The sequence below is a fragment of the Erinaceus europaeus genome, chromosome 11 (genome assembly GCF_950295315.1).
Source record: "Erinaceus europaeus chromosome 11, mEriEur2.1, whole genome shotgun sequence".
NCBI lineage: Eukaryota > Metazoa > Chordata > Mammalia > Eulipotyphla > Erinaceidae > Erinaceus > Erinaceus europaeus.
In genome coordinates, this window is record NC_080172.1 from 117,842,610 (window position 1) to 117,855,303 (window position 12,694).

Here is a 12,694-nt window from a genome sequence, read left to right on the forward strand (position 1 = left end):
AACAGTCTGGGAAAGGAAAATCACAGAAAACACGGTGTGTTAGAATGAGCGAGAAGGGGAGCGTTCAAGATGTTTGCAGCAAAGTCCGAGGCCGCGGGTCCAACTGTTGACTTGTTAAGACTCGAAGAGCATCTGTGACTTTTCCAGATGACTCTTGGGGAGGACGAGATGATGACAGCGTGTAAACAACAGAATTGAAAAGGTATCAACAAACCACGTCATAAAGGGGAGCCGCGTCTGGTGCCGAGCCAACATGAGGAGGAGGAAACGGAAGCAAGCACCAGCGAGGCCGCTACGCGCAGCAGCAGTGACAGAGCAGCAGAGCAGACAGCAGGACGCTGCGACTGTCAGGTAACCAAGGCCCGGGCTTAACCTTGTCACTGAAGAGTCACAGAGACAGACTGCTCTCTGATGCTGGATGACTGAATAAGCTCAGTAATAACTCAGGGGTAATTCAGCTCTGGAGAAGGGAGACATTAAAAGCGCTAAGAAGTATAAAGGTCAAGGGAATGAAATCCCTGCCTCAGAGCAGAGGTCAGTCAGCTGTCAGTGCCAACAATGAAGCGAGAGAGGAGAAAGTGTGCTGAGCAGACTGCAGGCCCGGGGCCTCAGAGGCCAAGTTCACCTGTTTCCATCGGAGGCAGCTTGGACTCCGTCAAGTGGACAAGGTTGCTAGGGCGCATGACAGCAATGGAACGAGCCGTGATCACCAGCCTCTGGAAGACCTCGGGGTCCAGGTCCTTGCCTTCTTTGCTGGATGTGTTGAGACACTGCACAGCTTTACTCAGCAAGGCCTGATCCTACAACAAAAGAACCACAGAGAATAAACCAAAAACAAGGCTGACGATCGCGGCAAAGGGGGGGCGAGGCAGCAGTCACCGGGACTGTGACTTCCCTCAAGAGAACGGGTTAAGTACAGAGAGCGGAAGCCAATCTTCAGAGAAGCCCAATCCGTCCTTCTCTAGTCTTACATGTCCATGTAACTTTGTGTGTTAGGTGTTAGAAGCAGAACATAAAAGCCAAAAGCCATGAATCACTATCAAGTAAGGAAGGAGACTTAGAACGCATTCAATTTCCCACAACCGCCACATCCCTGACCTCTTTCCTGCAGCAGAAGAACCACTTCATTCTGAGTTCTTAATCACCCAAAGATTACGTTTCCAAAACTACCTTTCCTTGACAAGTTCAGCAAGCTGAGCGCATGTCCCTCAAGTCTCTAGGTGAGAGCCACAAATACTGGCCAAGGCTTCTGGGCTGCTGACTTCTTCCTAATGGATCTGAACAGTCATTTTCTTCTATCCGTGGAGATCAGCCTAACTCAACACTTGTGTCTACTATTCACTCATACAGGCGGGACCCTCTCTAGACAGATACCCCCCGAGTCTCTCAACAGCCACTCGACTCCTCAGACGCACAGGAATATGCTGTTTCACAGCAGTAAAAGTGAAACACCGGCGACCCTCCTATCTCCACAGCTACTCGCCTCTCTTCCTCTTGCACTGAAATGGCTTTAACTTAAGTCTTCCTACTCCTACTGAAGTGACAGGGGAAAAAAAGAGAGGAGAGTGTCAAGCAGTGGCCCACTAGTCAGCACGCTCTCCTTTCTGAAAGACAGGCACTGATTTTCCAGGAGAAGCCTGCATGCAGGCCCAGTGCCATCTTTTCCCCACCCTACTCTGTCACGCCCTTGCCTTACACACATATTGGTGCGGTCGACATTAATCAATCACGTGACGCCACGGCGGTGCTGCAGCCGCCACTGTGACGGAAAGCAGCCTGAGAGAGAAGTTACCTTGTGGCTGTGATAGGCAGAGCGGCTGGTGTGCAAGCTGGCCAGAAGGCTCTTGGATTGCTGCTGGACGCTGGCAGGGGCTGGCAGGGACAGCAGCAACGTGGCCAGCTCCTGCGCTGCATTCTTATTTCTCTCCTAGCACAGAAGACAGCAAGGTGGTCATCATTAGCCTGCCCAGTCAGACGAGACGAGCTGTCCATACTGTCCTCCACCTTCCTCCCACCTAAGTGCCAGGGTCAAGCTCCACAGACCACAAACGGCAACTGGGTTTTCAGAAACGATCACTTTTCCCACATCAGTGCAAAAAGTGAAGCCAAGCGCGTGACACCCACAACGGGGTCCATCTGTTCTGTGCCAGCAGTCATCCTATATTATGAAGGGCACTCTCCCCATGCACTAAAAAGCAAGGCGTAAGGTCCCAAGCTGGATTCCCCGGGAGTCTGCTCTGCAGCTGGAGTTCACGCTATGAACGTGCTTTGGCTGTGAAGCCTCGGAGTTCCTGACAACTCCGCCGCCTTGCTGCCTCTTCAGAAAGCCCCGTGTTCTTTGAAAAAGGGACTTGCCTTCTCGATGATCGGGCCAACGGCAAAGCAGCTTTCCAAGGCTTCTAAAGAACTCACAACCAGCCTGGGGAGACAGGAAAGCTGGCTTGAGTACAACCACCCTTCTCCCCGCCTAATGGCTTTAGCCCGTGCAGACTATGGCTGAGAAGACCTTGGGGACAGCTAATGAACGCCAAGTACAAAATCCAGCTCAAGAAAACCCGCCACAGGCAGCAGGCACGCCGTCTCGTGTCGCAGGCCAGAAGAAACCTGGCTCCCGCACGAAGCTGGGCCTGAGGCCACGACTGTCGGCTGACGCTCAAAGATAGGCCTTCTCCTCCTCAGAGAGGACAGATGCATTTCCTCCTGCTGCCTGTGGCAGGGCTCACTGAGACGGGCTTCAAAGTCTGGAGGCGATGGGCCCCGGAGCTTGGGAGCCGAGAGATCAGTAGGCGAAGGGAGGGACACACGCGAGCAAGTCAACGCCATTTTCTCCCCGTGGCAGCGGAAGGCAGTGTCACACCTCCGAGAGAAACGCACGAGGCACTGCCTCTGCGCCCATTTACGCGGGGGAGCAAAGTGCTCTTTCAGGAGCTTGTCAGTCACCAGCACTCAAGGGGAAACAAGGCATCTTTACAAGACAGCGAGTTTCTCTCAGGGAAGGAACACGAAGGCCAGCCGTGGAAGGCACCAAGCAACATGCTTGCCAGGGCTTACTCCTGAGTTCAACAGGGCATAAAAAACAAAAAAAGCTAACACCCTGATGGCTGGAACTCTGGGCGGGGGTCATGGAGAGGAGAGCTGGGGGGCAGAGCTAGTGAAGAGGGAGCTGAGGCTGGGGGGGGGGGGGGGGCTGAGCAGAAAAGCTCTCCAGGGCCTTTTCAGACAGCGGGACTGGCCGCCTCCCCTCTCCTCCACTGCAGGGCTGAGGGAAACAGGCAAGGCGGAGAAAGCCGAGTCAGAAGCAGCCACCGCCACGGTGGACGTACAGCCCCTGCAGACTCCACGTGGACACGGAACAGCTCTGCAGCCATGCAACGACCAGAACAGAAGGGAGCGGGACTCTCCACAGAAGCAGGAGTGGGAGCGGGAGCGGGAGCGGGAGCAACGCAAAGTCACGCCACTGGGCACGATGCTCTCTGACACACACGCACTCGTGCAGAGAAAACACAGGGCATACTGACCGGTCCAGCCTGGTTAGGGGCTCGGTTTCTGAACTTGGGGGAGAAGCAAAGGGGGAAAAAGGAGACACTGTGAAGCTCAGGAAACCTGGAAATGCACTGTAAGCAAACAATACAAGACAAGGTGAGGCTGGAAGAAGGCGCTGGGAGGGTGGAGAGGCTGCTGCTGGAGGGAAGGACTCAAGCCGGGCCGGTCTCCGACCTGCAATGTAAGAGACCGCTCGTCTTACATCGTCCTTTACGGATTAGGCACCAGGGCAAACCGGCAGCTGCCTAGCACTAGCACGGAAGCCGAGCGCAATGCTAGAGGCGGCCTCTGGGGGGAGCCGCAGGGGACTCTGGACTCCGCTACAAAATGTGGCGGGCGGCCAGCCTCGTGCCAGCAGTGACTACCACAGAAGTAGCTGCTGCAGAGATGAGAAACTCGTGAAATCAGAATGGAAGGGAAGACTTTCCCCTACAATCCCAGCAAGAGTAGACTCCAATCTGTAGTGGGGACTTAAGCATCTTCCAGCCAGCAGCCCGAGTACTCACTCCAAAGGGAAGTCTGCACAGAAGCCCCAGGGCAGAGACTAGAATCAGACAGCTCCGAGTACACCCAGGAGACGGGGGACACGGACACATGAGAACTGGGAAATCACTGACTAGGCCTGGGGCAGCTCTTACAGGCTGACTTTCTCAAGGAGAAAGACTGACACCACCCTGCCAGCACAAGTACCTCTCCAGGACTGTTCCACTGGTGGTGGGGGGGGCAACTGAGTCACTGTCTCCGGTGCCGTTGCTCTGGTTCACGTTGGAAGGACAGATGCTACTGACGGAGGCAGAAGGGAATTCCTCGGGGGGCTCGTCAGGCCAGCCAAACTGCTCCTTAGTTTTGCCGTAAATTTTTACAGCATCGATCATGGTGACACCTGCCGGATCCACTGAAGCCCCAACTGCAATAGATAAGAAAAGCCTTTAGGGAGCCAATTCTGAACAGACGATTCTGCTCTAGATTGGGAAAGCAGCAAACACACTGGGCCTCAGCTGTGAAGAGACTCTATCTCCTCAGAGTTCAGTAGGCCTTTTATCATCAACAGACACAATCAATTCCACTGAGGAAAAAGCCTGACTCAGAGGAAGAGTCCCTCGATAATACTGTCAGGGTTCTCTGTGCTGTTCCCCACCCCATGGGTCACTGAGCGCCCGCCCCTCTGTCTAAAGCACTGTCAGTCATGCCGATGGCAACTATAACTGAGCAAAAGAGTCCAGAGAGGTGGCCGGTAAACGGCAGCAAAAGATGGCAGGCTTACGCAAGCCTTGGGGCCTTGCACCCCGAGTCTGCTCTGCATGCCCAAGCAAGGCACTGCTCGGAGGCGTTCCAGTGGCCTTGACCTCCAGTCCTCGGGAGGTCCTGCAGCGGCATTCACTGCCCTGCCCCCTCTCTGCCCCGACATGCAGGCAGCCCCACTGGCAGGTTCCAGACCCGCACAGTGGATGTTCTTAGCGGTGCCCCTCCCTTCCCTGTCACCTTGCCTCCTTTCTATTTCAAAGGCATCTCAAAGCTTCATGGTGGCAGAGACAGACCCTGGAGATAAAGAAGTCCCAGAACTCTAGAGTCGCTAAGAGGAAAGGATTCCCAAAATACTGGAAAGTCGCTGAGAAGAGTCCCCAGCAGTAGCCCTCAGAGGCTGAGAACTCACTAAAGAGGTTCAACTTCTTATCAGCCTGCAGGGCTTCTTCTCTGGTGAAGGGGAAGTCAAACCAGCGTGAGCGGCTCAGGTTAAGCTGCATTGTCCTGCCAAAGATCTCTATGTATGACGGGGCCCGTTCAATGGCCTGGGTTCCGATCTGAAGCCGCACGCCCGTCACCACCATAGCACTGTTGTTGTTGCTGATCTCAATAGTGAAGCCACCAGGCTAAAGGGGGAGAGCACAGTAAGTGGAGGCAGAGGCCAGACAAACTTCCCACCGGTCCTCGCACGGTGACTCCGGGTGTGGACCCAGACAGCTCCTTTATCCTTCGGACACCTCTGCACTCCCCTAACAACATCCTGACTTCCGAGGGTGGGCAAACGGAGGCAACAAGCAGCCTCTTAAAACTTTAGTGGTTCGGGAGTCGGGCTGGAGCGCAGCGGGTTAAGCGCAGGTGGCGCAAAGCACAAGGACCGGCCTAAGGATCCCAGTTCGAACCCCGGCTCCCCACCTGCAGGGGAGTCGCTTCCCAGGCGGTGAAGCAGGTCTGCAGGTGTCTATCTTTCTCTCCTCCTCTCTGTCTTCCCCTCCTCTCTCCATTTCTCTCTGTCCTATCCAACAACAACAACAACAATAACTACAACAATAAAACAACAAGGGCAACAAAAGGGGATAAATAAATACAATAAATATTTTTTAAAAAATAAATAAAATAAAATAAAAATTTTTTAAAAAAACAACTTTAGTGGTTCTTCTCCCCAGCACTCGCCACATCCCGCGAGTCTCCAGCCCTGCTCATAATGTGGCTTATCAAGCGTGGGCCACTGGCGCCCCAACAAAGAAAGAGGAGAGAAGAAGAATGTTGGAGCAGCAGCTCTGCTGTGCAGGTGCAGGGATATCCACTTCTTCCAGGAACCACTGAGGCAGAATCAAGATGACTGTGTGGACACCCCCACACGCGTCGCACAGAAAGGAGAGTCTCAAAGTAGCCTCCCCCTCGCTCTTCTTGCTCACCTTGGTGTTGGCCACGTACATGCCGGTGGAATTCAGGCGGTGTTTTATCTGTTGTGCATTATAGACCTGAAGCAGGTCATTGCCACCAAACTCCACGTCCGTCAGCTGCTGGTTGTGTTCAAAGAAGTCAATGGGGAAGGTCACCTGGCTGGAAGTGCGGGTTGCTGTGGAGAACGGCACCAGAGTGTCAGACCGCACGGGGACGCGTGGTCTGGCCCATCCTCTCTGCGCCCAGAGACACAGACACACACACGCAAACCTTCCGGTCAGATTCTGGATTATACTTACATCAGTATGACACTTATGAAGGATCAGTTGGTCAGAAATCTTATCCCTAACCACAGGCTGACCCATTAAGACAAAGGAATCTACTGTCAGTACTGAGTCAATAACAGGTTCTCTCACTGCTATTCTGCTTCAAGTAAGTAATCGAGTGTTGGAGACAGTTCATCTAGCCCACAGGCTAGGCGTGTCTAAGGACTAGGATGAGCATGTGCCCAACCAGTGCTCTGACTTCCCCTTTTATTTCATGAAAAATAAATCTTGGGCTGGGGAAGTGTAAGTCTCTTATGCAAAGAGACTCTCATGCCTAAGGCTCCAAAGACAGGGTTCAGTCCTCTGCACCACCTTAAGCCAGAGCTGGTCAGAGTTCTCATAAAAATAACAAACGGAGACCTCCGGAGGCGGAGCTACGAGCAGCAGATCGCTTTCTCTCCTCTCCTCTCCTCTCCTCTCCTCTCCTCTCCTCTCCTCTCTCCTCTCCTCTCCTCTCCTCTCCTCTCCCAGATCAACTAGGAATACCAAAGGAGACCACCCGGGACCGAAACAAGACAGGACTAGAATGACCACAGGAACCCAGTAAATCACTTGTGAGTACAAACACGCGTGGCTGGTGACAGAGAGGAGAGGGGGCCTAAGGAGAGATTAAGTGGCTGCTAACAGTTCAGCAGTTTATCAGTGGAGACACCACCTCCAGTCTGCTCCACCAACAAGGGGACAGCTGAAGGGAGGAGAGGACTCCCCAGAGACTCACCAAGTGCAACTCTGAGTCTCCATTGCTACTGCCCTCCGAATCTGGAGCAGCAATAGGGAGAGACACCAGGCGACAGAGATCAAACCGGGAAACTCAAGAGAAGACCTATACCTCGGTGGCATAGCTGAGGGGCTGTGATAGTCTCTTTGCATAACCACTGGATTATCTCTGCCCCACCCTGCCTTATCTCTTGGTCAGGAGTCAGTGATTAAGCTAAGAAGCCTATTGATAGTTTAAAAGCCCTCAGGCTCCCATAGCCTACAGGGAAGAAAAAAAAAAAAAAAGAGGCTTTTAAAACCACAGAGCTCCAACTCAGGGATTAAAATACTAGTGAAACAACTGTTAACTTCCACCACTGTGAACCCTTTAATTAACTTACTTAGACACAAGTCAATCCAGGCAATAGTGATCAGTAATTTGAAAAATACTGATAAAGGGAACTCATAACATAATATATAAAATGGTTAAAACAACAAGAAGAAATATTGGAGAAACGAACCAGGACAAGAGTCCAGCTAAAAGTTCCCCAGAGGGTGAAGCACAAAATAACGAGTTCAACATCCAAACATTAGCTAAGGAAATAATCACAGGAGTGAGTAAAGAATTTGAAAAAATTGTAATCAGAAATACAGGAACAACAAATGAGACTATGGAAGAAAATACTAATTATTTCATGGTTATCAGAGAGCTGAAAGCTGAAATCGCTGAGCTAAGAACGCAACTAGCTGAACAAGCTAAAACAGTATCAGAGCAGGGCAAAAAAATAGATGAACTCCAGAAAGCAGTAGAGGGCAGAGAGAACAGAATCAATGAGGCTGAAGACAGAGTTAGCAAGATCGAGGACGAATTAGAGACAACTAAAAAAGAAGAGATCTCAAAAAGAGATTAAGAGATGCTGAAAACAACAACAGAGTCCTATGGGATGACTTCAAAAGAAACAATATACGCATTATTGGCATACCAGAGGAAGAAAGAGAAGGGGAGGAAGAAAGCATTCTCCAGGCCATAATAGCTGAAAACTTCTCTAGTCTAGACAACACCAAAGACATAAAAATTCAAGAAGCGCAGAGAGTCCCAAACAGAATTAACCCTGACATAAAGACACCAAGACATATCATACTTAGAATGGAAAGGAATAAGGATAAAGAAAGGAACCTGAAGGCTGCAAGAGAAAAACAAAGAGTCACCTACAGAGGAAAACCCATAAGATTAGCAGCAGACTTCTCCACACAAACACTACAGGCCAGAAGAGAATGGCAAGATATCTATCGAGTGCTCAATGAGAAAGGCTTTCAGCCAAGAATACTATATCCTGCTAGACTGTCATTCAGACTAGATGGAGGCATCAAAACCTTCTCAGACAAGCAACAGTTGAAGGAAGCAACCATCACCAAGCCTGCCCTGAAAGAAGTTCTGAAAAGTCTCCTATAAACAATCAGACCACCATATAAATAGGACATATATCAGAACACTCTAAAACTCTACAAGAAGAGCATTAAAATATCTTCAATTTTTGATATCGATAAATGTCAATGGCCTGAATTTACCTATTAAAAGACACAGAGTAGGAAGATGGATCAGAAAATACAAACCAAGAATATGCTGTCTACAGGAAACCCACCTAACTCAACAAGACAAACACAGACTTAAAGTGAAAGGATGGAAAACTATCATACAAGCCAATGGCCCACAAAAAAGGGCAGGAGCAGCTATTCTCATATCTGACACGATAGACTTTAAAATAGATAAGATTAAAAAAGATAGGAATGGACACTACTTAGTGCTCAGAGGATCAGTCAATCAAGAGGACTTAACAATTATTAACATCTATGCACCCAATGAGAAGCCACCTAAATACATCAAACTTCTACTGAAAGAGCTACAGCAATATATTAACAGTAACACAATCATAGTAGGGGACTTCAACACCCCACTCTCTCAACTTCACAGATCATCCAGGCAGAAAAATCAATAAAGACATAAAGGAGCTAAATGAAGAGATAGATAAACTACAACTATTGGACATTTTCAGAGGCATTCATCCCAAGAAACTGGAATACACATTTTACTCAAATCCACATGGGTCATTCTCAAGGACAGACCATATGTTAGGCCACAAAGACAGCATCAGAAAATTCAAGAGGACTGAAATCATCCCAAGCATCTTCTAAGACCACAGTGGAATTAAACTAACACTTAACAATCAACAAAAGATTAGTAACAGTCCCAAAATATGGAAGCTCAACAGTACACTTCTTAACAACTTCTGGGTCAAAGAGGAAATCAAGGAAGAAATCAAAATGTTTCGAGACTTCAATGAAAATGAAGACACAAGCTATCAAAATATTTGGGACACAGCTAAGGCAGTCCTGAGAGGGAAGTTCATAGCTATACAAACACACATTAGGAAACAAGAAAAAGCACAAATAAACAGCCTGATTGCACATCTTAAAGACCTAGAAGAAGAACAACAAAGGAACCCTAAAGTAACCAGAAGGACAGAAATCACTAAAGTTAGGGCAGAAATAAATAACATTGAGAATAGGAAAACCATACAAAAGATCAACCAAAGTAAATGTTGGTTCTTCGAAAGAGTGAACAAAATCAACAAACCTTTAGCCAGACTCACAAAACAAAAAAGGGAGAAGACCCAAATAAATCGGATACTAAATGAAAAAGGAGTTATCACAACAGACACCGCAGAAATTCAACATATCATGCGAGGCTTCTATGAACAACTATATGCCACCAAGCTAAAGAACGTGGAAGAAATGGACGATTTCCTAGATACCTACCAACTTCCAAAACTGATTAAAGAGGAAATGGATAACATGAACAGGCCCATCACAGCTAATGAAATTGAAACAGTTATCAAAAATCTCCCGAAAAATAAAAGTCCTGGACCAGATGGGTTTACAAATGAATTCTACAAAACCTTCAAAGAAGAACTAATACCTCTACTTTTAAAAGTCTTCCAGAAGATTGAAGACACTGGAATACTCCCTACCAGCTTCTATGAAGCCAACATCACTCTGGTACCAAAAGCAGACAGGGGCACAACCAAAAAAGAAAACTACAGACCAATATCTCTGATGAACATAGATGCGAAAATATTGAACAAAATTCTAGCCAACCGGATACAGCAGTATATCAAAAAGATTGTCCATCGTGACCAAGTGGGGTTTATCCCAGGCATGCAAGGTTGGTTTAATATACGTAAATCAATCAATGTGATCCACCACATCAACAAAAGCAAGACCAAAAACCACATGGTCATATCAATAGATGCAGAGAAAGCCTTTGACAAAATACAACATCCCTTTATGATCAAAACACTACAAAACATGGGAAGAGATGGAAAATTCCTGAAGATAGTGGAGCCTATATATAGCAAACCTACAGCCAACATCAGACTCAATGGTGAAAAACTGGAAGCATTTCCCCTCAGATCAGGTACTAGACAGGGCTGCCCACTATCACCATTACTATTCAACATAGTGTTGGAAGTTCTTGCCATAGCAATCCGGCAGGAGCAAGGAATTAAAGGCATACAGATTGGAAGAGAAGAAGTCAAATTCTCCTTATTTGCAGATGACATGATAGCATAGATGGAAAAAACTAAGGAATCCGGCAAGAAGCTTTTGGAAATCATCAGGCAAAACAGTAACGCGTCAGGCTATAAAATTAACATTCAAAAGTCAGTGGCATTCCTCTATGCAAACACTAAGTTAGAAGAAATTGAAATCCAGAAATCAATTCCTTTTACTATAGCAACAAAAACAATAAAATATCTAGGAGTAAACCTAACCAAAGAAGTGAAAGACTTGTATACTGAAAATTATGAGTCACTACTCAAAGAAACTGAAAAAGACACAAAGAAGTAGAAAGATACTCCATGTTCATGGGTTGGAAGAATTAACAACATCAAAATGGATATACTACCCAGAGCCATCTACAAATTTAATGCTATCCCCATCAAGATCCCAAGCACATTTTTTAGGAGAAAAGAACAAATGCTACAAATGTTTATCTGGAACCAGAAAAGACCTAGAATTGCCAAAACAATCTTGAGAAAAAAAGAACAGAACCAGAGGCATCACACTCCCAGATCTCAAACTGTATTATAGGGCCATTGTCATCAAAACTGCTTGGTACTGGAACATGACTAGACACACTGACCAGTGGAATAGAACTGAGAGCCCAGAAGTGAGGCCCCCACACCTATGGACATCTAATCTTTGACAAAGGGGCCCAGACTATTCAATGGGGGAAGCAGAGTCTCTTCAACAAATGGTGTTGGAAACAATGGGTCGAAACATGCAGAAGAATGAAACTGAATCACTGTATTTCACCAAATACAAAAGTAAATTCCAAGTGGATCAAGGACTTGGATGTTAGACCAGAAACTATCAGATACTTAGAAGAAAATACTGGCAGAACTTTTTTCCGCATAAATTTTAAAGACATCATCAAGGGAACGAATCCAATTAAAAGGTAACAGCAGCAAATGCTGGAGAGGGTGTGGGGTCAAAGGAACCCTCCTGCACTGCTGGTGGGAATGTCAATGGGTCCAACCTTTGTGGAGAACAGTCTGGAGAACTCTCAGAAGGCTAGAAATGGACCTACCCTATGACCCTGCAATTCCTCTTCTGGGGATATATCCTAAGGAATCCAACACATCCATCCAAAAAGATCTGTGTACACATATGTTCTTGGCAGCACAATTTGTGACAGCCAAAACCTGGAAGCAACCCCGGTGTCCAACAACAGATGAGTGGCTGAGCAAGTTGTGGTATATATACACAATGGAATACTACTCAGCTGTAAAAAAATGGTGACTTCACCGTTTTCAGCCCATCTTGGATGGACCTTGAAAAATCCATGTTGAGTGAAATAAGTCAGAAACAGAAGGATGAATATGGGATGATCTCACTCTCAGGCAGAAGTTGAAAAACAAGATCAGAAAAGAAAACACAAGTAGAACCTGAAATGGAATACAGGTCCATGAAGGATGATAGAGAACCTAGTGGGGGTTGTACTGTTATATGGGAAACTGGGGAATGTTACGCATGTACAAACTATTGTGTTTACTTTTGAATGTAAAACATTAATTCCCCAATAAAGAAATAAAATTAAAAAATGCTGGGAGTCGGGCAGTGGCGCAGCAGGTTAAGCGCACGTGGCGTAAAGCGCAAGGACCCGGCGTAAGGATCCTGGTTCGAGCCCCCGACTTCCCACCTGCAGGGGAGTCTCTTTACAAGTGGTGAAGCAGGTCTGCAGGTGTCTGTCTTTCTCTCCCCCGTCTCCCCTCCTCTCTCCATTTCTCTCTGTTCTATCCAACAACACCACCAATAATAACTAAACAAAGCAACAAGGGCAACAAAAGGGAATGCCAACACATAAAAAATGTACTAAAGGGAGTCGGGTGATAGTGCAGAGGGTTAAGCGCACGTGGCGC

At 47.6% G+C, this 12,694-nt stretch overlaps 2 protein-coding genes across 2 annotated transcripts in view; one reads left to right on the top strand and one right to left on the bottom strand.

The window, feature by feature from the left end:
- The window catches only part of MRTO4 (MRT4 homolog, ribosome maturation factor), a 366,835-nt gene that overhangs the window by 235,979 nt on the left and 118,162 nt on the right, over positions 1-12,694 (top strand). The gene's annotated exons all lie outside the window — the stretch shown is intronic.
- UBR4 (ubiquitin protein ligase E3 component n-recognin 4) overlaps positions 1-12,694 on the bottom strand; it is a 151,596-nt gene that overhangs the window by 70,513 nt on the left and 68,389 nt on the right. The window contains exons 47-52 of the mRNA XM_060200953.1: positions 6,204-6,367; positions 5,198-5,414; positions 4,234-4,450; positions 2,356-2,419; positions 1,793-1,927; positions 626-800 (exon numbers count right to left, since the gene is read on the bottom strand). Coding sequence (XP_060056936.1) covers positions 626-800; positions 1,793-1,927; positions 2,356-2,419; positions 4,234-4,450; positions 5,198-5,414; positions 6,204-6,367 — 972 coding nt within the window. The remainder of the gene's footprint in view (positions 1-625; positions 801-1,792; positions 1,928-2,355; positions 2,420-4,233; positions 4,451-5,197; positions 5,415-6,203; positions 6,368-12,694) is intronic.